The 25,502-nt window shown below is 38.1% G+C and overlaps 1 protein-coding gene across 3 annotated transcripts in view; it reads right to left on the bottom strand.

Annotated features, from left to right (window-relative positions):
- Positions 1-25,502, bottom strand: part of LOC139620869 (metabotropic glutamate receptor 4-like) — a 172,078-nt gene that overhangs the window by 17,426 nt on the left and 129,150 nt on the right. For all 3 annotated transcript variants that reach the window (XR_011690895.1, XM_071476842.1, XM_071476843.1), the window contains 4 exons: positions 19,131-19,266; positions 15,875-16,029; positions 14,955-15,095; positions 4,147-4,347 (listed from right to left, as the gene is read on the bottom strand). Coding sequence is in view for 2 of the 3 variants with exons in the window: in XM_071476842.1 (XP_071332943.1) it covers positions 4,147-4,347; positions 14,955-15,095; positions 15,875-16,029; positions 19,131-19,266 (633 nt within the window). In the remaining variant the exon portion in view is untranslated. The remainder of the gene's footprint in view (positions 1-4,146; positions 4,348-14,954; positions 15,096-15,874; positions 16,030-19,130; positions 19,267-25,502) is intronic.

Raw genomic sequence — 25,502 nt, 5'->3', positions numbered from 1 at the left:
CCTGTGATTGAGTCCTTCCTCATGTTACATCTAAATTAAATTAGTAATCTAACCTCATGAAAACAGGCAGCTTTAAATGACTGTTGAAACCCTGATGTTACAGACAACCTTTAATCACAACAAGTTTAACACTGCTTTGGTATCAGCTTTATGTCTAGCAAGGTTACCTCGTAAAACAAAATGCACTCAGGAAAAACAAAGCATTAAGTACTGCTGAGTGTGTACTATTCCTGAATGTAACCAGCTTCATTTTTCTTCAGCATCACTGGGATTACAATGTTAATGCCATATATCGATAAGGAGCAACTGCATCTACAATATTAGTAGTGCTTGGGTTTCCTCTTTCCTTTAGTCAGCATGGATGACTATGGACAATTCCCAGAATACACTGGGATCATGTAGAGTTTCCTGCTGTTTTCCTACAAACCTTTTAAATTCTCCATCCCTTTGAGCCGAGAGACTCTTAAAAGCAAGGCAGTATTCCGGTAATGTGTAGCATTGATTTTCTAGCCATCCCATTGTAACCCCAATGGCTTCAGTGCTGACAAGCCTTCCAGTAAAATAACACCGTGAATAAAGGAATACATAAAGAATAGAAATTTAATTCTGTAAAACAAACCTGTTATACACTATTTGAGATTAAAGCTTTACTCTATTGCTGGGAGATTGATTCATCTTGTAAACAAATATGACTTCAGAATACAACTCCCAAACAATTTCTTTTTATTTTTTTATCTTCCACAAATGAGGGATGACCTGCTTACATAATAATATGCACACTCAGGAACAGGTAAACAATGTTCTACTTTGAAGATGGAGCCTACAGTAAAACACTGCAGAGACACTGCAGAGTTTGCTTTCAATATCCATTAGGCATGAAAAGTAACTGCTGAAAACCTAAGTGTCAAGTTAACCTTTATTATCCTCAGCAATAAAGTGTCTGTTGACTACATGACAAGAAAAATACATTCATCCATACCTAACTTGTTTTTCAGTATTTTTTCTTGTAAATACCATACCATTACTTACTGAAGGAGCATTTTGCATTTTCCCTGCCTTTTTTTTTCTCAGTTACCAACAAAATTGATCCCTGTTGGTGCCAACCCCTACTGTCACCCTGCGGAGGCTGTGCTACCATGTGCCTTCCAATAAGTCCTCCAAACTAGGCGAAAAAATATGCTTGTTTGTCAACATCTTCCAAAATGGCACATACAAGCTTTCCTGATCTGACACCATATCAACATTGTTGATGTTAAGGTTGGGTTAAGGTGAATGGATGAAGCCCATTTTAAGCCCTAAACTTGTCACCCTCGTCCGAGTTTAGAATCAGGCTGAATTACTGCTAGACACTTGTTGTTAGACATTCAGTGTTGAACTTTGCTCTTTGCTGTGATACAAAACTGTGTTGCGCTACAGGACATTTTCTACCTCTTGGAGGCATCTATAGCTCCATGTTTTTCATTTTTCTTCTTACTTTCTGTTCATGGTTTTGGATTTGTCAATAGACAAATCCAACCGGGCTCTGTGCTTATGTTCAGTGTGAGCAGCCACATCTTGGCTGGTCTTTTCATCTGCACATTGTTGTTTGTTTTTTTTTAATATTATTTTTTTGGGCTTTTTATGCCTTTATTATAGCTTAGTGGAGACTGACAGGAAAGGGGGTAGAGAGAGGGGAATGACATGCAGGAAAGAGTCGGACCGGTCGGGAGTCGAACCTGTGACTGCCCTGCTAAGAGCATCCTGTGCTCAACATGGTACGTGCCCTAACCACTCGACTACCAGGCCGCCCCCATCTGTACATTGTTAACATGAGTCACGTATTCTGGGCAAGCACTAAGGCTGAATAAGATGTGTCGGGTGCTTTAAGAAAAAAAAAAACTGAACATAAAAGCTACTCAGCTTTAGGTTAAGGTACTAAAACTGCTTGGTTAACTTTGTTGTATTTAAAATAACTACTTGGTTGAAGTTAGTAAGATATTGTGTCAAAGGAAGCAGTGTTGGCTGTCAGTAGTTTATGAACAGCTGTCTTATGTTTAAATCACACATTTCGTTGAACCCATCGAAAGTCTCTATAGAGTAACTAACTCCTTAATTCCCCTCACGATGACAGTTTTCATCAGGAGAGCCTACACGAAATTTATACTGTTTTGCATGAAAAAGTTACGGTTAGCCCCTGACCAACAAGTGCCAGTTGATAGTGTGGAACATGATCTTTCTTCCCACCAGCAGACAGTGGTGTTCTTTGAAGCAAGCACTGATGCTGGCAATTCAACATCATTGTAAATGAGGACAACCTCAATGAACTTATTGTGGGTTTTTTTCCCTTTCTTGCAGTTCCTTTGTTTTTCTAAATTAGTGTAAATGATTCCCATCATGTACTTGTTGTGGTGTGACTGCCCCACAGCCCAGGATCCCACTCTGTAATTGTCATAAAAATAAATGTGTCCATTACTATATAATCATCTGTGAGGATGGAGCAGGTTTGAGACTGTGTCAGACTGCTCTTTGTTGCATTCTGCTTGATTGCATGAATACCCTGACCCTCTACCCCTCTGATGTACAATTATCTCAAGTTGTTATAACTACTAATGCTGACCTAAGTTAGACCCCAGTCTGCATACATTTCATTATGGCTTCTCAAATCACCGGGTTAAATTCAGGCACTTGCCATTTTCATGCCCTCCCTATGTATGCATCTTTTCTTGTACATGTAGGCCTATAATTAATTTTCAAAGTTTCAAAGTGCATCTTACTCGTTGCTACAGTATATTGAAGTGTTAATTTTGTAGAAATATGTCATTATACTTTAACAGCAAACTTTCCACATTCTAAATATCAGTTTGTACACTGTTGTTAAATATCTTATCATGTTCATCCTCATCAACACATCATCATTTATTATGATTTCAAAAAGAAGTTTTAGCACTAAAATATGAATTTATTTTATAGCTGTTGCAAGCGTGGAGATGTATTGTTTTTGGGCTGTCCCTCCGTCCCAATGTACGTAAGTCCATCCGTCCAGTTCCCAGACTTATAAATTATAAGGGTCAAAGCTATGTGACCTGTGCTGTGGGTACACACCAATGACTATATATATAAAGGACGTTATAACAGCTCCCCAAAACTGAAGTCAAGACATCGTGATCGCCCCCCTGGTGGCTGCCTGCAGTCGGGTCATAAATCCCACCTCCACTATGTTAGCAGATGGGAAATGGGCCAAACTAAAAAATCAAAGTACACATCAAATACATTTTTCCCAAAGATAATTTCTTTCATTTTTGGTTGTCCTTATCACGCTGATGTATGCTCAAGTGTTCATTTTTCTAATAGGTTTAGTTTTAATTATCTATCAAATGCTATAAAAAGGGAATGTGATGTCATGATTGACAGCTGTGTGGTGTAGGAGCTTCACCCCGATCACCACTGTGCAGACTCCAAAAAATGTCATTGGTGCAAGATGGCTGTGCCCATATCCAGGATATTTTGGCTTCATTTTTGTACAAAGGGAGGAAGTGGAGAGGCATCATCCGTCTTAACATACAGTCATTGGTACATTCAGTAAGTATATTTAACTCATACTTATTTCTGGTAGGAGATGACTGCAAATATTTGCCAGTAATACCAAAAAAACAGAACTTGAGTTTACATTGGACAACCACTAGAAAACTACTGCTGCCTTTTTGCTGGTGCTGTCTTGTCACTCTCTTCCCCCTCTCATTTATGTACAATTTTAACTCACCAGCCAGTGCACTTGAAGCAGGAAATCTCATGCGTGGGCAATTCAGTGCTGACAAGATAAGGCGGGAAATCTTACAAAGCACAGTTCCTGCGTATCATCAGCTATGATAAAACACACTGTTCTGCTGCTGATTGTCAACCCTCCTACAGATCACAGCCTCTTATACTTGCTGGAAGTAATTTACTTTCAGTAGCCTAATAATTGGAGACCACTGTATACTCACAAAGCCTCTGCATGAGAATGTTAGTGAACCCTTCTTGTAATACCATATACACTCTTACTGAGTGAAATAGGTGTAACATATATTTTCTTGTTCTTTTTAAAAATAAATCGCAAAATTGCATACAGGTTACAGTGCATGTGTATGCAGCTGTGAGCCTACCCTAGGTAGAATGAGGAATACACACCTGTGAAGTTGACATTGCGGATGTACTTTAGCAGTAGTGTGCCATTGATGGTGTCCATCTTGGAGCAGAGGCCAACTTTTCCAGGACAGAGGTCTTTGTGCATGTTGTGTAGAGCATGGGCCATGGCATAAACTGCATCAATCACAAACTGTACCTTCCCTTCCTGTTCGTAGGATGAATCTTTCCCAATCCGCTCGTGATCTAAAAGAAAACATTAACAACACAAAAATTCCAACTCATTAAATTATGCCTCGCACAGGACTGACTTTATTTATTCATAAATACTTGAATAAATATGATAATTTATTAGGTTTTACTTATATATGTTCCCACACCGTATTTTACTGGCAATCGTGACAGGCAATTGAGATTAGAATATGCAATATGAATGAAAAGCTGCTACACAATCAGTCAAAAATGTAAGAACTAAACATTGATTGCTAGATGTGTAAAATCAAGCAAATGATAGGCTTTCAAAAGGCCTGATTACTCAATTGTGAACTCGTCTTTTTTCACCATATTTAATTTATTTAGAGATTGGCATTGATGTGCATATTAACCACTAATTATATGCTATTTCTTCTAGACATCAATCACAGAATCTCCTTCCTAAAAATCCAAAATGGCCTCATGTGCAGCCTTTCTCATTTTGGTCTGTCGATCACTGATTAGACCCACTCAAGATTATTCAACACGGTTCATATACCCTAATCTGCCTTTCCCATTGCAGCTAAAAGACTTTATAGTGCTGTATAGCTGCTATGGTTAAACTGAGCAAAGGTTTGTCAATACATTTATACAAACATAAATAGGAAATGTTGCTTGGGAACACTCTCGAAGTACTCTCAGGTCTTGTTTATATGATCTCCTAGTGTTTATTCCCACAAAGTCACGTGCCGCCTCACATCTATTAATCAAGAGGAGAGAGTGCGATATAGTGGTGGAGGAGGAGTGGAAGACACAGCAAGACAGGCTTAATCATTCTCCACTATTAATGTAATTAGTTATGACAGGTGTATATTAATCATGGCTGGGGTTGTTCTAATGCTTTGAAAATGTGTTAATCGCCAAGCAAGGTTTCAATTAGTGGCTTAATCCTTTTATTGCCAATGCCCTGCCAGGTAAGTTCAGCAGAAAGAGTGACAGCAGAATACTGATACTGCTGCAAGTAACATTCACCAACAGCAAGAAGTGACAGGAATGATTGGAAACCTTTTAAAAGTAGCCTCAGTAGAAATATACAGTAGTTTACTAGCATCAGTCATTGTGCTGTAAACATCTTGATTGCTTGTTCAGTTTTGTTACAGTTAATGGAACTGCAGTATGAATTCAAGTTAAAACCTGTTGATGATTATAGAATGTTTGTTGTTATGTGGTAATAGTAAGCATAGATAATGGTAACCTTTTGTTTACTTAGTGATAGGTGGCTTTATTTGCAGCTAAAGCTTTATGTGCCCTCAAAACCTACATCAAAGTAGTTGGTGGTAGTTATTTTTATTATTGATTTTAAAGATTTTAGTGCTGGTATAGCTGTGATGAAGAGGGCTGAGGAAACAGACACTCCACATGTGCTTGCACATGCTTGAAATGCATTTTATTTATAACTCATTCAAACACAGCCATTCTTTCCTTATAGTGTACTGCTCATTTCCCTCTTTCTCTATGAATGCAAGAGGATTACAGACTGATTCTTACAATCTTAAATTAGTTGTCTGCAGTGTTATTGCCTTGAATGTGACAGAAAAGTCTTTCGAGAGACACTTCATGTGAATTACAGAGCAATGCAAACAAATCCCCCAGGAAATATGATATATTTTGTAATCAGACAGGGATGACAAGTGATTGTTGAAGTTACAGTTTTTTATTCCTTGTGACAAGAGCTTATTAAAATCAAACTAAAAATCCTGACACTCTGTAATAGAGGTTCATTTGCATCGATTCAATAGACTGTCTATGTTGGTCTGTTTCCTTGTGCTTTCAGGATTGAAGCTTTTGTATAATAATTAAATCCCCTGATTTTGAACCCTGTTCAACTTGAGAGAAAAAAAAAATGCTAGGAAACTGAGTAATTTGTATTACATCACCTCATTTCCTCTTCACACCATTAAAGAAGGATTTGAAAGACTAATTCTGAGTAATAGTTCACGTCAATAACACATTATGTGGAATAGTGGAAAGAGTGACCATAATCAGTTTGGTGTGCTAACGGGTGTGGGCTTTTACAGACTGTTTCCTAATAACTGAAGAAGTGTTACTTCTTTGACGTTTGGTAATAATTGTACGTAATATTTAATTTAAAGGATATGCTCACTGTCAACTATTTGCAGTATTTGAGGTCATTGCTTCCTGTTAAGGTTAACATCCCTGTTATTCAACAAATGCTTGGTCCTTTATCACGGTGTCATTCACAAGTTTGCATTAAGACACATGCCAGCACAAGCCAATGTAAACAGTGCCTCATAATCAGATAGTGAAAACACAATATGAAGCAGTTGATAAAGGGGAATCATGTTTTGTAAGATGTCTGTGGCAGAAATTTCTTAGCTCAATAGAGACACTTCATTTTAACAAGTGCTAGCTTTAAACAGATGAATAGTTTTTGTTTGTCTTGTTATTATACGCTCCCCAGTATTTGCTTGCTTAGAAGAGGCAATTTAACATCAGTGACAAGGCTCTGAATGTTTAAAGAGCTTGAATATTGGCACTTATTCTACAAATGTGTGCTACAGGCAAAATGAAGCTGGAATAGGCAGTCCATCTCTTTTTGTGGCTCGCTCACGCTCACGCTCTCACTCACTCACTCACTCACTCACTCACTCACTCACTCACTCACTCACTCACTCTCTCTCTCTCTCTCTCTCTCTCTCTCTCTCTCTCTCTCTCTCTCTCTCTCTCTCTCTCTCTCTCTCTCTCTCTCTCTCTCTCTCTTGCTCATTCTTTGAACCACTTGCTTTCTTTCTCTCTCTTACACATAAATATAGAGACATTTGGCTCATTAATGGCATGATATGTAAGTGGTCTGCATGTCTGGATTTCTTCTAAAGCTCTGGGTTCTCCACACAGTCCAAAGACCTACAGGTGGTTCCCATGCCTTCTGTCCTTTGACCCCTTAAAATGAAGCAAAATGAAGCGATCCCTTGCCATATATTCTGACCTCATGTGGTGTAAAGTTTTCCAAATTTTTATGGTCGTAAACAGAAAAAAAAGATCCTAAAATATAGCAACATAAGACAAAAACATAATCTTGTGCAACAGTATATATATATTTTTTCTTTCTTATCCCTTTAATCATCATTTACCCCTGTGATTTCAGGTTGGCAATCACTGGGGTAGAATGAAAATTGTAATTTGTATCTGAAGTCTATGTACGGGTGTTTTCCCAATGCATTTTAACCGGCCCTCATTGTCTTCCACCAACTCTAAGGAGATGAAGGTGGAATACAGAGAGGGAAAGATGGAAGGAATGAGAAAAATCTGAGACAGTAATGTTATAACTTAATCAAAAAATGTTAGCTATTGATATTGTGACTTTTGATATGGACTCATAGTCCAATTTCAATGCACACACAATGTAATTTACAGCTGTGACATTGATGATTAACATACTTTATACAACTGGCTGTAACATTACAGTACCTAAAGGCTACACTTTGTTTTTTGCCAAATTTTGTTTGGTCACAGCAAGATCACAGCCAATAACAAAAATACTCTCTGATGAGGAAACAACTGTTAATACAAAATAGAAAAATATCAATGTCAGTATCAATATATGGGTTGTGGTGTAAACTTCTTTGTTTTGGAAAATTTGATAAAACTGTGAATTTAATGAACGATTCATTTTACCCTCTAAATTCTACAAACTATTTTATCTCAATATAATTTCATGATTTTTTAAAAACTGTTTTAGACAGGTGTTTTGTTTTGTTTGCATTATGTAAATTACAATACAATTGCAAATTTTTGATCTCACAGTGCCTGTGGATGAATAAATCTTTAACAAGGTTGCATCTTTGATTTTTAGTTTTAGCTAGGGCTGTCCCCTACAAGTCAATGAATCAATAAATCAGTCGAGAAGACCCTGAGTTGACTCTTGTTTTGTGAGCTGCCTTGCAGTACACAAAGCAATGCAGGAGCAATAGTGAGGCAGGTTGTAAACTCAACAGTCCTCTTGTCTCAAAATGGCCAAACCTCAAAACTGACTGTGATGGAAGTAGACGGGTGACGGAACCAGAGGGCAACACAACTCATTTCTGTTGACCATTTCAATACTATCTCCCACATTCTGTATGCTTATAGAATTTATTTCTCTTAAACATGGCTTCATTGGTCAGTGGAGAGAATGGACAGTTTCTGGATGTGCCGCAGGAAGGTTAGTCAGCAGAGCAAAACAAGCATTGAACTGAATGAAGCTGAAGCCTTGCTGCTGTATCTTTTTTATCAGTGCTCTGGGTGTTTTCATCAAGGAAACCTTGAGATTCTGAAAGAACACAATGATCCAGAAAGCTCCAGGTCACACTATATGGTCTTGCTCACAATATTCCTGTGAGGCAAATTGTTTCTTTTTTGCCTCCCTTTCATTCGGGGTAGAGAGGCGCAAAAATTTCATTGTATTACTTGTGCATGCTGTGATTTCTTTCTTTTGTGATGCTGAGAATTATGGGCTATCTGTCCAACTAATGTGCTTAGATGATAGGAGACTGGATGGTTCTTTCAGTTTGGGTTGGGTGTAGTTCATTTTGACTTGCTGTGGTGGGTCACTGTAGGTGAGGTAATAATATAGTCGAGCCACACACAAAATAATGCGTGATGCAGTGTTCATTATTCCCTATACACGCAATATTTTAAAAAAATGTTTGGAAAAATGAAAAAGTAGAAAAATCTTTGTTATTCTATTGGCATTCAGCATATACAATAACTGTTTTCATGTTTTGGCATTCTTAATATTTCTTATGGAAAATAAGGTGATTTACGTAGTATTTCCTCTTCCATAGAATATAATCAACATCCAGTGTTTTGTCATAAAATTCATTTTTGTGAGGTTTAAAGTCAAATCTCTGAGTTCAATTTTAATTATTTATTCTAATTTTACACTCTCTGTATTTTTAAGTTCAGTTATTGTGCCAAGTTTACAGTTATTTCTCCTGAAAATTACTTTTGTTAAAATGTGTCAGAAAACAAAATACTGTAGTGCTAACTTTCAGCCTGCGTGTTTGGGGCAAACTGAGTTACTGTCTGGCATGAATGTTTCTAAAATCATAGTTAAAATGATCTCCTAATATTGCCCGAGTGAGGGGCTTGACAAACTTTGGTTGACAACCATTACAAATCCCTCCCATTTTCTTATTCCAATTAAGAAGATTGGGCATCATCACCCAGGGGACAGAAATAGACCGCAGTGCTTGACAGTGCTTGTCATCATTGCTTCCAAAGACACGGTCGGTCAGATGAAGTGAACTCATTGTTGCAGCTGCAAGCTATGGGTAGCAATTGAATTTTCCTTGCTCTAACTGCCTTTAAACAAGAATTCATTATAAGAAATGTGTAGGTATAAGAAATCTGGGGATATCAAACTACTTTTAAATGGGATACCCATCCTTCCTGTCTTCCTGTCAGTATTCTAAACCACTGCAGGTCAATAATTTCTGCATAGTGGAGAAAACATCTTTTTCTTCTTTTCTGGTTCATCTTTTCTCTGAACCTTGACATTTGCATTGTATCTCAAGAGAACCAAAGAGCTGTCAAACACTGCTGAATTGCACATGGTGTCCTTGATGTTTTCAATGAGCAATGGGCGTCAGACAATCGAGCAGGCATGTAGGCATGTACTCGTGCTGGGTAGCCTTGATGACTCATGTCTGCAGGGATGCAAAGGAACAGAGTGACTCAAGCCAGTTTGCTTCACTCAAAGCGTGAACCACAACGTGTCCTGAAATGACGTCAATAAGAAGCATCGCACCTGCAGAGGCTGTCATCATGGCCAAAAGCCCAGTGAGACAGAAAACTTAATTATAGGGAATCCTGCATGAAATGGTTGGATCATGGGCAAATTGCTCTTCTCCAAATTGTACTCTCTAATATGTTACATATTTTAAGATGCAAATTGAAATGATGCTTTTGGAAAATTAGACAAGTAAAGCACAGTTGTGCTTTTATGCAACAGCATTCTCAACAAGGCAAATTTTAAGAAGAGAGTTTGTCGGTTCACCCAAAAATAACTATGACTGACGTGTCAGCCCCACTCATTACTGACCAATGCAACTCTGATGACAGGAATATCATTAAAATGTGCAGCCTCTTTCTTTTATTACCAAATTGTCCTTTTTTTCATAAATTCAGACCTTATATCAACCAGTTCTTGCTCATTCTGCTCTGCAAAATGAGATCAAGTTTTGTGGTTCAGTAGCGTGAAATAGTGTGATGAATTGTCTGAGCAGAGCAGATAGCACAGCATAAACTTCTGTCTGAATATCCTATAGACCTCTCATGTCTAATTAGTTCCTGTAACCTGGACCTTTTGGTGTTCCTACTTATTCTGCTGCAGAAACCATAACCATGCCTTTTTTATAGTATTGAAAGTAAGAAATATTGGAAAAGAACAGAAGGCAAACTGGTAGTGCCCCTTTAAATGCCTGAAAGTCATATCCTAAGTATGTTCCTACTTTTACATTGACATTTACTTTTATATTAATTGTATTTGATATATCTTTTTCTTCTTGCAGAAGTAGTTTACACTTCAGCTCCAACCAAACATGTAACCAAAGGTGGCAAAACAGAAAGACCCAACATTACCTTAAGATAACCAGGTACAGCTGATAAGATCTCCTACTGAGAATCATCATTTCAGCCAAAAATTACAAACCATCTTTTGTCCTGCTCTGGATGAAATCAAGGATCCATTGTCTCAAAGATTACTAAGAAGTTGAGTTGTAAAGTTGCAAGCAGCTGCTGTTGTCTTTGTAAACTGCATGTGATGTGTGAGATATTTTCCAAATTATCACAGTTACAACTAATACCGATAGTTGATTCTTAATTGATGCACCTAACTTGTATACGCGAAGAATTAAAGTAGGTTATGACTTGTGTAGAGGTACATATGATAGTATTTTGCTGCATTCCGGGAATATCCATACAGAGTAGTGAACTAACCTGTGGGTTGGGGGATGACAATGTAGATCTGAAACTACAAAGTAAACCTTGGCCACTGGGGCAGCAACACTGGGAAAGGATGCAGCAATAGGATGTGAATTATACATCTGCACTCTGTGTTGTTTTCCTTGCACTCTAAGTCAAATACACTTTAATATCTTAGTCCTGGAGGATGATCTGTTACTACCATGTTGTTAGGGCACATAAATCAGTTGCCAGTGACTTGTATTGTGTGATTAAAAGCTTTGATATTTCCCAAACAGAATAATTACATGCCCATGTAATCATGTTAGTACTTTAGGAATATAATTTTCCGGTCCCCGATCGTTGATTACAGCCTTCCACAGATTTTTCAAGAGAGGAATTTACTTTTTTTATTTATTAAGTCTGTTTTTAAAACACTGTAGGTTTTGAGTTTCTCCTAAAATTTGCTTGTAACTTGTTACTTTATATACGACGCATGGTCTATCGAATACAGCTACTACCAAAAACAGGGAGTGAAGGGAGGACAGGGAGTGATTGTGCCTACAAAGGGAACAATGGGAAGGACAGTCATAGTACTTGCTAAAGGCAAGACAAAAGTGAAATGTTTGTACCTCAAGCCTGTTAAAATTTACTGTCCCCTGGAGACTACTCAGAGGAAGAAAAGGGGCTGCAGCAATTTAGCTGAAGAGCAGCCACCATGACAACTGATAGATACAGAAATCATTTAAGATTACGTGTTCTCCTGAAACCTGCAAGTGTGGATTGTTAGAAGAATCTCTCTCTTTTGCCAAGGGACACAGTGTTGTTAAGAGAGGGGACAATTAAATCTCTGCCTAATTGGTTAGCTTTGCCTGTTCATCTTTTTTACAATTGTATTTGGTGACATTTTGAGGTTGCAGTGTCCTATGTCAGATGGACTAGGAAGCCAGAAGATACAATTATACTTATTATACTATATAGTCCACTGACTGAACAAGACTAAATAGTGAAATGCAGAGTTTAATATGTGATACCCTCAAGTAAAAATGACTAATCTTATATTTCTAATAAAGACAACTATCAGTTCAGAAAAATGTTCACATTTTATCTACAGAGACACCAGACCATCTGTTCTACACATGGCACTGATGCCGTCATCCCAATATGAGTGTGCCACAATATCTCCATTCTGTCTTATGAGGATCACAAAAAGATACAACTCATGTACTGCAAGCACAAGATCTGTTCTCAAAAATTCTCCTTCCAGATAAAAAGAAAACGGCTCTTTTGAAACATGGAAAGTTGTTTAAGTTCAACAACTCAACTTTTCCTGTATGTAATGTCAGTATGGCTACTTACAACCACATTAAATAATCACCATTATCACCTTAAGTCTGCAGAAATAAATGACTGCAAGTGGGTGTTCTAAATAAGGAGTATTTATGTTGTATTTGTATTTTAAAGTTACTAGATACGTTTATGCTTTATTCAGTTAATCTTAGTCCTTGCATTCTTTTCTGTCTTTGTATAAGCATGTCAAATGCAGAGCTCCTTTAGTAAAGAACCATTTATTATGTCTGCCTGATATATGATGTTCTCCCACACCCTTAAAGTGACTACATTTAGTGCCAGTGGTGGTTTATAGCCTCACAATCACATTGTTTTTTTTAAAATTTTATTTAGATGATCAGAATTTACATTTACTTAAAATTATTTTAATGGGTAACTACAACCTCATTCTGCTAGAACCCTCCCTCACAGCATATTTAGAAACAAACAGCAGAGGAGTGGGGGAGCAATCACTGTGGGAGGTTAGGCCTTGTTGCTACGTAGTGTGTGACGCAGGGTGTCAGGGTACATGGGTCACACTGACTGACCACTGCTCAGTGCAGCATGCTCAGCAATGTACAGCCTGTATTCAGCGCTAGCCATCCATGAGTAGCTAGTGTCAGACATTTATTGTGCTTTCAGAGATTTTCTCTGTGGGTATCTGTGTTGTAGCTGGTTTAGCAGCCCTCCTATGAGAGGCTTTTCCCCCTGTGTGTGTGTGTGTGTGTGTGTGTGTGTGTGTGTGTGTGTGTGTGTGTGTGTGTGTGCGCGTGTGTGCGTGTGTGCGTGTGCGTGTGCGCACGCGTTTGTGTCTATGGTGGAGTGTCAGCTCGTAGCCATAGCCATGGTGTTTATTGTGATTAACGTTACTCTTTGTCAGCCCTAAATAGCTTGTTAAGCTATGAATGTTGCACAGTTATCGGTGGGCCCATGTGTTGTGTTAAATGCCACAAACTGGTGCTACAGTTAGCCACTGTTCTGCTTTCTATGCTCAGTGTGGCAACTGCTGCCACAGCTGGGGTGTCAACATGTATATCTTGCCTATTTTGTCACAGTTAAGAGGGGAGAGAGAATTCAGGTGAACCAGACATTCAAATCCAAGCAGACCCCTAAAAATCACTTGCATTACCATATATCAACAAGAATCTATGTGATTATGCTTTGTATTCTCAGTGTGACACCTGTTGCCACAGCTGGGAGGGTCAAAATGCATAATACTCTTTGGAGTCTTGCCTGTTTTGTCACAGTTTGGGAGGGGCGAGAGAATCTCGCTGAACCAGACGTTCATAGCCAAGCAGACACATGAAAATGACCTGTATTATCATATGTCAACAATAATCTATGTCACTATGTGTAAGGTGAAAAAAACCAAAAAAGAAATATCGGCTTTATCTCCAAACTAATGTCACATTGTGACAGTTGCAGGTGACAGTTATAAAGGTTGTTTAACAGACTGGAGTTGCTTAACATTATACCAGGTTAATGCTGTTGATAGACTACTGGGTCATTGCAAATTCTAACCTGTAGACTGATAGCATCTAATAGTTCATAAAAGCCTCAGCATTTATTCTTCTGAACACCAGTGTACAGGTATTTTGTTTTGTGGAAAAGCCCTCCACCACACATTTGTTTATAATGATGTGCCTAACTGAACAATGTGTTTTACTGTTTCTTTTTGTAAAGAGATCACAGTTTGTGTGGACTGGACTCTTATATGAGCAGTATTAGTTACAAAGTGAAGAACAGGCACAGTCTCACAAGCCGATGGACATTTCTGAATAGAAGACAACAAATTGCTTCTCAAGTGCTGATTCTTTGGGTATACGTTACTCTAACATACAAGAAATGTTTTGCCTAGAAACTTTACAGTTGCCAGCTTTAAATCAGTCAGTCTGGACTACTTGAGATGTAGTGTTGCACTGCACAGTTGGGTGGGAGACAGGCCTGGAGAGACCACTGATTTTAATGACCTGAAAGCTTGTTTCTAATGGGCTGATTGGATTTACTATTGATTATGTTTTCAGCACATGCAGCGACATAGTTTTGTGATTGCTATTGTCTCCCACTGCAAATTGAACTAGCCAACAGACGAGTAATGGGAACATTAATTTCTCTCGGACGAAAATAAAGATTCCCATTCACTTATCTACACCCATTACATTTAACCTAATTTAGAGAAGTGTGATTGTTTTCTCCCTGATGACAAATAAATTCACCTATGCATACCAAACACAAACACACACAAACACACACACACACACACACAAACACACACACACACACACACAATGTATTCACAACAGACTTAATCAATATACTTGGTCATTGCCTGAGTACTTTCCATTGTGCCTTCACTGTTTTTGACTCACTTGTGCATTTTTTGATGCCGGATCCTTTCTTCACAGCGTGCCGACTAAGCTTGCACTGGAAGTTATTCTCCCAGAACTCTGCAAACCAGATATTCCTTCTGTTGTTCTCTAATGTTCGGCTGATGAAGTAGCGATCAAAACCTGAAAGAAATGGGTGACAGATGCTCTTTGACTTCAGTCTCTCACATTTTTGCATTTGAATTGGCTTTCTGTGTTAGGGTATGGTCACTATCCATTTAAACTGCTTATTAACCAAAATGTAAACTCTGTTGCTGATGGTTTGAGTGGATACCTTTATTGATGATTTCAAATGAGCCAAGGATTTATTGTTTCTGAAAGCTCAGGCTAAGATTTGCTAGACCAACAGCAGTCAAAAACAAAACAAAACACAGAATCAGTTCAAATGAAGTGTCTGGTACTATTAGATCTTTCAAAGTAAATGTGAAGGATTCTCATTTCACTGGGCTGACTTTGATTAATTGTGTGTCCATGAGATTTTAAAAGCATTATTCAAGAATCCATTTGTGCAAAATTTACAAAAGCCTTAAAAGAGCACGTAATTATTTAATAGCACTGAAACATACATTAGACTCTGTATTTAAGTTGGTTTCATGTGGCTGCATTAAGCAGCAATTTGTTATCCATTGACAACTTAATTCAAGCTTTACTATCTTTATTAAGGTGATCATTAGCTCTACATATACAATGAGAACATAAGGAAAATATACGCAGCCAATGTGTTGACTCCAATGTGGCTATACAGTAAGTGGGGGAAAACAATACACAATTGAAGCACTCCCTATTGAAATCATTTGTGTTGAATGTGGCATATGATTTGTAGAGACAAACATACACTAACAATAAGCAGAAAAGTGGTAGAAGAATCAGGACAAAGTGTTCTTAAAGTAAGTCATGAATACCTTTGATGGACTGCCTTTTGGGTAGGATGGTGACAGCGCCCTCTGCCATTTCTTCCTGGTTCAGAATTGGGGTGATTTTGGAGCCCCAGCTGTCTGAACCCACCCAGATGAAATGGCCTGTTTGATTGGCCTTCTTAGCGGCTTGAAGGAGCCGCCTTTGGGACAGAGAAGGAGAGTGATGTATAATTAGGCCATATAATGTAGTATTGGCAGTGCTTTCATTAATGTTCCAATATATTTCATTGCACATACACACATATTACCTATGAAAGACAGTACCTACTTAAATGCGAAAGAGAAAGTGTAGCTGGCATACAACTGATTCCATGACTAGAATATTCTATTCCGAGTCTGGACAAAGTTGGACTGAGACACTTTAGTAGAAATGAAAAAGGTCACCATAGACACTCTAGCCATTCCCAGTGTAGGGGAGTTCTTCCTGGCTGTGGCAGAATGACGCCCTCGCCACATTTGTCCAGGCTTGTTGCCAATGGAAGTAAGTTTGGGGAGTCATAAAAAACTGTCTGCAAGCTCTGCTGTAGCAGCAGAGTTACATCAAGGAAGCTTGAGCACAGCAACATAAAATTTAAACACAGCCACCTGGCATGTGAAGCATTACCAATCTATATATTACCCCAAAGATGCTAGAGCAAAAAATTAAATATTAAGTGTCATATTGTATTGTATACACCATCAGCTTTTTTGCATGGCAGATACTGTTAACATCTAATATAATACTAATAGTAGTTGCATAAAGGATGTTATAACCTTGTAAAATAATTACTACAGGTTTTTGTAAAAAAGTAGAGTGGGCGAGCAGTGAGTCATCTTACTAACTTACCTATTATGTCTCTTTACCTTAGTTTTATCACCCCAAGGATTTATGTTTGATTGGTAATGATTTTTCCTTGTGTCTAGTCTACAGAAATTTGGTGAAATGAGCATGTCTTAAGATGCAATTATGTGCTCCATGTTGGAAAAATGAAAGAAATTGATTTTCCCACTGTCAGGGGATTACATAACAGTGACATAACTAGACAGTCTGACTAGTGTGATATAAAAATAATGCACTGCGAAGTAAGGGTATTGTGTCAGGGTCGGAAGGGTGTATACACTTCCCTTCAACTTTCATTTCACATTAAGTTCTTTACTGTAAGTAAAATTGTAATTAAGTTCCAGTAAAACCTCATTGCCACTTTAAACAAAGCTGTTACTTGTTTGTGACTACTTGCATTACTTGTTTTTTTGGGGGGGTTTTTTCATCCCATGTGGGATGTTCACATTACACAGTCATTTCATCTGTTAATGTAAAAATATTCATCATAGAAGCTTAAAGTGTTACCTGACACTTTATATGCTGAAACCATTAAAAGTTTGAGGTGATGAAAAGGTCATGATGACATGTTTTATTTCTGTTATTGTATATTAATCTGGTCGAGGAATTAAATGTTAAATGATCACATAATGAAAATATAAAACCAACACTTATTTAATTTTAATTTTATTTACTTTTCTTGTGAATTAGTGATCGTTCCACTAATGCTATGAGACAATGTTGTTTTTCCCACCTACCTTCCAGGCTACATTATGGTGACCAAGAATTATTTTCCATATTATTTTCCTTTATAACCATGGAATAATATAAATGGTTAAGTATCACTTTAAAGGGCTCCATCAAAACAGTTCTGGTCTCTTATACTTTCTATGTCAACGTTTTTTGGTTCTATTAGGCTGTGGCCAGCTCACACTGGCTGGGTTCAAGGATAGAGCAGGCATGCAGCGCTAAAATCCCCCTGGCTTTCTGTAATTACTATATATCCAGACTATTACCCGTTATCAGGACCGGATTAAGTCAATGAGCACTGGGACTTCTGCCCTGGTCATCATCAAGAGACCGCCCCAAATCACTGCCCACTTCCACTGGGAATACACTGGCCTACTAGCTGGTTGCTTGGAAACATTTTCCCTTACAGAGCCACAACAGGGCTCTGTGTGTTGATGGAGCCATCAGCTAATTAATTCATTCTTACAGACTATCTCTCCAAGGCTAATATTAGATAACGAATTTAAATTGATAACATTTCTGTCACCGCAAGGAAAGCAGGGACATTGTTAACTGTGCTTTTGTATAGTATGGTCAGATTCAAATAGAAGAGGTCATCAGACTAGATGATAAATCTATTAGTCAGATACAAAGGACATTGGGAAGTGGACAAACATCATAATATATTGCTTCAAAATAGACAAGTCAACACCTCTCTGACACAGCCTCAACAAAAAATAGCAGTTGTATAGTAATAGTACCACAGTATAGATATACAGTACTATGTTACAGGTAACAGTCTGGCCTATAGAATTTTTATTAAATAAATAAAAACATGTTTTCTTTTAACAAAAGCATTATAATAATAATAATCATTTAAAAACCAATAATGTAGCTTTACATTATTATGTATATTATGTCATTGGATTATCATTATTGGTATCATTATTTTATTGTGTTAAAATGTAGGCAGCATTTTATTGTTGCAGCTTTTCTTATTTATCAAAATGCATTATATTTTATTTATTGAACATATATTTTTCATGTGAACTCACAAAGTAACTAAAACTGTCAAATGTAGTTGAGAAAAGTGTAATATTTACCCCTGAAATATAGTGGAGGTGAAGTACAAAGTAGCATACAATGGAAGTCCCCAAGTCAAACTATCTCAAAACTATATTTAAATTCAGTACTAGATTAAATGTACTTAGTTACATTCCACCACTGGGTAGGATTATTTGCAGGGTTGTACCATTTTGTAGCATTAGACCACACTAATTTTCTGTTATCTCTGTATTTACAACTACTTCACTTGCCTGTAATATACCTGTGACATTGTCTTCAGTCTTCAAGACTTAAGTAAATGTGAATACACCCACATATAAACATATTTGCCATTTATAACTTATAAATATTAACTTTTGGGTAGCAGAAAAGGGCAATTTAATTTCGTGATATACACAGGAGACATTTGTGACATTTAAACGTCGGCCTGAAAGGCAGCCTCAGGTAAAGATATGAATAAACAACATTTAGCACTTTTGACGTTTGCAGATTTTGCAAACTGTTAAACTGCTTTACTTCAACTTATCAAAACTCAGTGTATTTTCACTTAAGGAAGAAAAAAATGGCGGGTAAGTGTTATAAAGCCAGTATCCAACAGCGCGTTGGTGTTATGTTAATTGACAGCAATTAGGATTCAACTGTGCTCACCTGATGTCATCTTCATTGGCAAAGATAATGACCACTCGGGCATTAGGGTTCTCACTCAGCCTACGAATGATCTTGTCAAACTCTCCAGCTCTTGGTTCACGAGGTATTTTCACCGACTGTGAAATGCACAGACCACCTAATTGGAAGACAAAAGAGAAAAGTTTAAAAGACTAAAAAAGAAAAAAAACTTGTCTATTCTAAAATAAAAGAGATTTTGACTTCAACTGCATACTAATGCTACAATTTCAGGTGTGTCTTTTTCAAGCTCTTTGTTACCCAGAAATATCTGTTAGAGTTTTTTTTTAAGTCACACAAATCTTTTTCAGTCCTTGAGACTTTTTTTATGATAGATGCACTGTTAAATGTGTACAGGTGCGATATTTCACAGCATGGGGGATGTAAGGTATTAAAAAAAATCTTTTCTTGGACCACACGGGGCAACTTTAAGACACGGAGAGACATCAATTCAGTTTATGGTCTTGTCAGTAAGGCCAGGGGAATTTGGTAGCATTTGGAAGTACATAAATTTTCTAATTGAAAAAAGGAAAATTGGTTCTATTTGTTTGGAGTCATTTTCTTGTTATACAGGTTGGTTAATTTTGCTCAAACTACTATTTACTAAATTAAATTTTCTAAATTGTGGTTGATGGCTGAAGATGGAACCATTGTGAAAAGAGAGAAAGAGAAAAGAAAAGTGAAATATTTAACTAAATGTCCTGTTTAGTCTGTCAATATATTACATGCTGGCAAACCAACAGTATTGTGCATTGAAATTGATTGGTTTAGTTTACCTCATCAGGCACTGGCCAGCACAATACATACAGTGCATCCGGAAAGTATTCACAGCTCTTCACTTTTTCCACATTTTGTTATGTTACAGCCTTATTCCAAAATTGATTAAATTCATTTTCTCATTTTCTTCATTTTTTACCTCAAAATTTTACACACAATACCCATAATTACAAAGTGAAAAAACTTTGCTTGAAATTTTTGCAAATATATGAAAAATAAAAAACTAAAAAAAATCACATGTACATAAGTATTCACAGCCTTTGCCATGACACTCAAAATTGAACTCAGGTGTATCCTGTTTCCACTGATCATCCTTCAGATGTTTCTACAACTTGATTAGAGTCCAACTGTGGTAAATTCAGTTGATTGGACATGATTTGGAAAGGCACACACCTGTCTATATAAGGTCCCATAGTTGACAGTGCATGTCAGAGCACAAACCAAGCCATGAAGTCCAAGGATTTGTCTGTAGACCTCCAAGACAGGATTGTATTGAGGCACAGATCTGGGGAAGACTACAGAAAACTTTCTGTAGCATTGAAGGTCCCAGTGAGCACAGTGGCCTCCATCATCCATAAATGGATGAAGTTTGGAACCACCAGGACTCTTCCTAGAGCTGGCTGCCTGGCCAATCTGAGCAATTGGGGCAGAAGGGCCTTAAGTCAGGGAGGTGACCAAGAACCCGATGGTCACTCTGACAGTGCTCCAGCATTGCCAAAATTCTCTGGTCTGATGAAACAAAGATTGAACTCTTTGGCCTGAATGCCAAGCGTCATGTCTGGAGGAAACCAGGCACCGCTCATCACCTGGCCAGTTCCATCCCTGAAAGATGAATGCAGTGATGTACAGAGACATTCTTGATGATAACCTGGTCCAGAGCGCTCTGGACCTCGGACTGAGGTGAAGGTTCATCTTCCAACAGGACAACCACCCTAAACACACAGCCAAGATAACAAAGAAGTGGCTTCGGGACAACTCTGTGAATGTCCTTGAGTGGCCCAGCCAGAGCCCAGACTTGAACCTGATTGAATATCTCTGGAGAGATCTGAAAATAAATCTGCACCGACTCTCCCCATCCAACCTGATGGAGCTTGAGAGGTTCTGCAAAGAAGAATGGGAGAAACTGCCCAAAAATAGGTGTGCCAAGCTTGTAGCATCATACCCAAAAAGACTTGAGGCTGTAATTGCTGCCAAAGGTGCTTCAACAAAGTTTTGAGCAAAGGGTGTGAATACTTATGTACATGTGATTTTCTTTGTTTTTTATTTTTAATATATTTGTAAAAATTTCAAGCAAAGTTTTTTCACTTTGTCATTATGGGGTATTGTGTGTAGAATTTTAAGGTAAAAATGAATTTAATCCATTTTGGAATAAGACTGTAACATAACAAAATCTGGAAAAAGTGAAGCACTGTGAATACTTTCCAGATGCACTGTAGACCTACAGTAATGCTTCATGCATGGATTTTAAAGGGAGTCCTCACCTCTAGAGATGCTTTGGTCCTGAATACAAGTCTAATGGCAGCTGGGGACGTCCCCTGGTTACCAAAAAGCCAAGGCTCTTTAATTCCCAATGCAACATTTCAGGATAACTGTTTTGTCACCCTGCCAAAATGCCACAGAGAATATGTGCATGCTAATGAATTTCCCTTTCGTGACCCAAAGCAAAGCCAGCCCAATGAACAATCAATGCACGACTAATACCCTCTAGTTCAGTTCATAGCAGCCAGACTCGCACCATAAAACAAAGCCTGGCCCCAGCTCAGATACTAATAGGCTGGGAAACTGGAAATATGAGCAAAGAAAAGGGGATACCATTAAATTAACAATGATGTTCGGCTGCTTTGCTCATGGCTACGAAAAGTCTCTTCTGGTTAAGTCAGTGAGGGGCCTCAGTCAGTGGCCTTGCACTATTGTTTTGATTGTACTCTGTGGATGAATTTAATGATATTTCCTTTTTCTTCAAACCCATGCTTTCAGTATTTCACAGGGGCAGTTTTTTTCAGAAAGGCTGTGTGTATAGGTTTCCTTGTGTCCTGCATGTCACAGCTACAACACAACAGTCCTGGCTTATCTATTCACTTGGCTGGTTAATGGATTAGCAGTTCCTTCACTAGAGAAATAGACTCATCCCTTTGTGTGTACTGACCCATGCCATGTTATTGTGTGGTGTTGGGGGATATTTCCTTGCTTCCACCTCAGACATACTTCAGATTACACTTTTCTTTTAGCTTGGCCCAAGGGTGACATGCTAAGGTGAAGATGGAAAAGTAAGGTGAAAAAACAGGACCTAATAATAAAAATAAAAATATTGTTTGAGATTTCCAACTATGAGATAGCAGAGATGAAGGGGGGGGGGGGCATGAGACATAGATATCGAAAAAAGAGAATCACGTGTGAATCCCTTTTGGGTGCTCAACATCAAAAATAAATTCAGTGCAAAAGTGGTAAAAGGTGACACAACATTGAAGCAAAATTTTTTTTTTAATATTTTCATTGCTATTTTCAGCCCAAGGCCTTCCTCAGAGCATGAAGAGTGTTAACAAAAAGGTGCTTATATACAAGACAATTAAGGCAATGACCTGATTCAACACAGGTGTTAGGGTCAGCAGACCACTCTCAAAACGGGTGTATGCCACCCAAATATCCGCAATGGGCCTGTTAGTCCAATCTATTATACAGAACTGAAAAACAAGGATACAGTATAAAGAAACGTTTAAATTAAAGTTATCAAAGGTTGGGTTCTCACTGTAGTGAGGTGAACAGTGTTGAACTTTTAGAACCCCTGCTTTAGGTTACCCATTTCATTGATAGTGTGGTTTGTTTTTGGTTCATGTTTATCACTCTTTTAATTTACATTGGGGGAATCATTTTACTTCCCTGTGTGCATCATCTTTTCATTTTATCCTTTAATTTTCAGGGATTTTGTAAAGTAGGTTTCACTATGAGTGCTGTAAACAAAATACTGATGTTCAGTGATGACTGAATTGCTTGTACATCAGCAACAGATCAGTGATACATGCGCTATAAATAGTTAGAGCCATACGTAATGGTAGCGTGCAATGATGACTGCTCTAATGTTATGTTGTGGAGAGCCAGCAATATGACACACTGTGAAATGGTGCTCATGTTTGCCATTCTCTTTACTGAAAGGTGTTAAAACTATTGTTGCAGGAAAAAATGTATAAATGGTGTATTAAGGCCATGTTTATATCCATTTTGGACAAACTGTGGAAGTGGAAATGGGGCTCATGCACATGTGTCCATTTCCACAGTAATTGAGATTTATAAAACAGAACCAACAGATTTATACATGCGCGTGTTTTTGTACATGTGCTGTAAAACTAGATGCAAGAAACTGTATACACACAAAGCATTTCTCAGACAGTATTTGTGCATCTTTCTACAATCTACGTGCTCCTGATTGTTGAGTCTTTGATTAAAGTGAGGCAGAGGTTTATCTGTCTACCTCTCTGTGTCATTACACTTACACTACCCACTCAGGCACATGGGAAATTTAGCAGCAGCGCAGCAGCAGCTCTCTGCTCTCAGAGACTCTATCAATCATTAGATTCTATGTCTTTGCCTCACTGGTACTTCAGTCCCCCATTCCCCCAACATCTGCTGTGTGGAAGCAGAGCACTCATCCCTTGCTTTTCTTCTCCTTTCACATCAATGCTGCTGCATTGCTTAACCTCTGGAGAGAATAGGAAGAGGGCCAGGGGATAAGAACCCAACCTCTGGGAGTAGAAGCACATTCAACAAAGCCCTCCATGAGCCCAGTGTTGTAGCTCTGTTAGTTGAACTGTAGACACGGCAATTTGTTTTACTGCTAACACCATCCATTCATCCATTCATCTGTCCATCCGTTTCTCTCTAAGTATAGAATGGTCAAAAAGATGGTCCCTTGAGTCATGGACCCCAATTCAAATACAGTGACAGGGAGCCACTATGGATCAAGACACTCAATCCCTGTGTGCTTCAGGTATGAAGTATGTGTTTTTTTTTTCCCTTCTCTTCTGTAGCTAATCCTACACCTTTCCCCCAACATGGTTCACTGTCATGTATTTTTTCACAATCAGTTGTTCGCATGTTGAAAAAACTTTCACACATGGATTGAGCAATGCCAGGCTGTTCCAAAATTACATTATAATACAACCTAAGTGGCTTTTAATTGGTCTTGGTAATTATAGGTCTTGCTCATACTATAATTCATATTAATTTGAGCTAACGAAACAAATCTCCTTACAGGAATCAGATTTCAATAGAGCAAATTGCAAGATTCCATTAAACGATTGGACAGGATATAATCAGAGAAATCAACTTTAAGACTCCCCTTGTCTTGTCGCCACACAACTTCTCATTAGAATTCCCTCAGACTCAACCTGACCAGTTTCCTGCCTACTGTTACTTTACAGACACAAGAATATAGAGAGAAACAATTATAAAGCAATTAATTACAAATGTGTAGCCGCCCAGAAAAAAAAAAACATGCTGTTTGTGTCTACAGAGACATACAGGATAATTTGTTGATTAATTATAGATATACATAAAAATTACCTGAAAATGATGCAGATTAACAATCAGTGGCTTGTGTAAAACCATACCCAACAACTGGGTTCTGCTTCAGGTGAAAAATTATAATTCATTAATCTTCATGTTTAGCTAGTTTACTAATTTTCCTGATGACCTGTTGCATTGTGCCAAAACACCAAAATCTACCTATGCACCCAGGTATGCAAGTGCAAAGTCAAATCAGCTGACAAAGTGAAGCATCTTTTATTGTCCATCTACTGCTGAAAACTTCATGAGCAGTATATTTCCCTCCCAACACTCATCCTATACCACTCTTAACATCTGAGCCACGTCTAAAAACCACCTCTAAAAATATCCGTTGCTGAGGAGACTGCAAGCCTCCTCTCCCATGTCTTCCATTGTCAGCCCCAGTCTCTGCTCTCCTAATAGCTTACAACACGAATATTCCTTCTCATTTGACACCGGTGGGAGAGACAGTGTTGCCATAAACATTAAATATTGCCTTGCTCTGTGGCTGATTGCAGCACAGCTCCCATGCTTGTTGAACAGTAATGCAGAAGCACACAAAATATACCCAAGTGGGCGTTGTGGCAAAAGAGCAGGTATAAAAATAGCCTCTTTACTGGGATGCCCTTATGGAAATACCTACATAGCAGGCATCCTTTACAGCTGAATAACATTAATAACGTCAAAAATACAGAGAACTAAAACTAAATTAATGTTTCTTCGTCAGCACTGATGCTCAATCATTTTCAGTGGCAATAGACTTGAAAAATAGTCACTTTCTTCAATTGAATGAAAACATCAACACTCTAGCTGCTGCTCTTGTTGCATGGCAGCATATGATTTATTAGGCAACAGACAGAATTGGTTAATAATTAGAAAGCCTGTTTGAGCTGCACAGAGCTTTGATTTCCCATCTGCTTTGAACAGCTATGTGGCTCTATCAATCCACTGATACTGTACTGTATATACTTTCTGGCTGCTGACCAGAAGTCTAATGTACAGAGCAGCTATGCCCATCCATAGTTGTGTGATCACAGTGGC

The sequence above is a fragment of the Trachinotus anak genome, unplaced genomic scaffold (genome assembly GCF_046630095.1).
Source record: "Trachinotus anak isolate AG129_WGS33_773 ecotype Australia unplaced genomic scaffold, CSIRO_AGI_Tana_v1 ptg000004l, whole genome shotgun sequence".
In the NCBI taxonomy this organism is placed as follows: Eukaryota; Metazoa; Chordata; class Actinopteri; order Carangiformes; family Carangidae; genus Trachinotus; species Trachinotus anak.
This window is presented reverse-complemented; position numbering and strand designations above follow the sequence as displayed.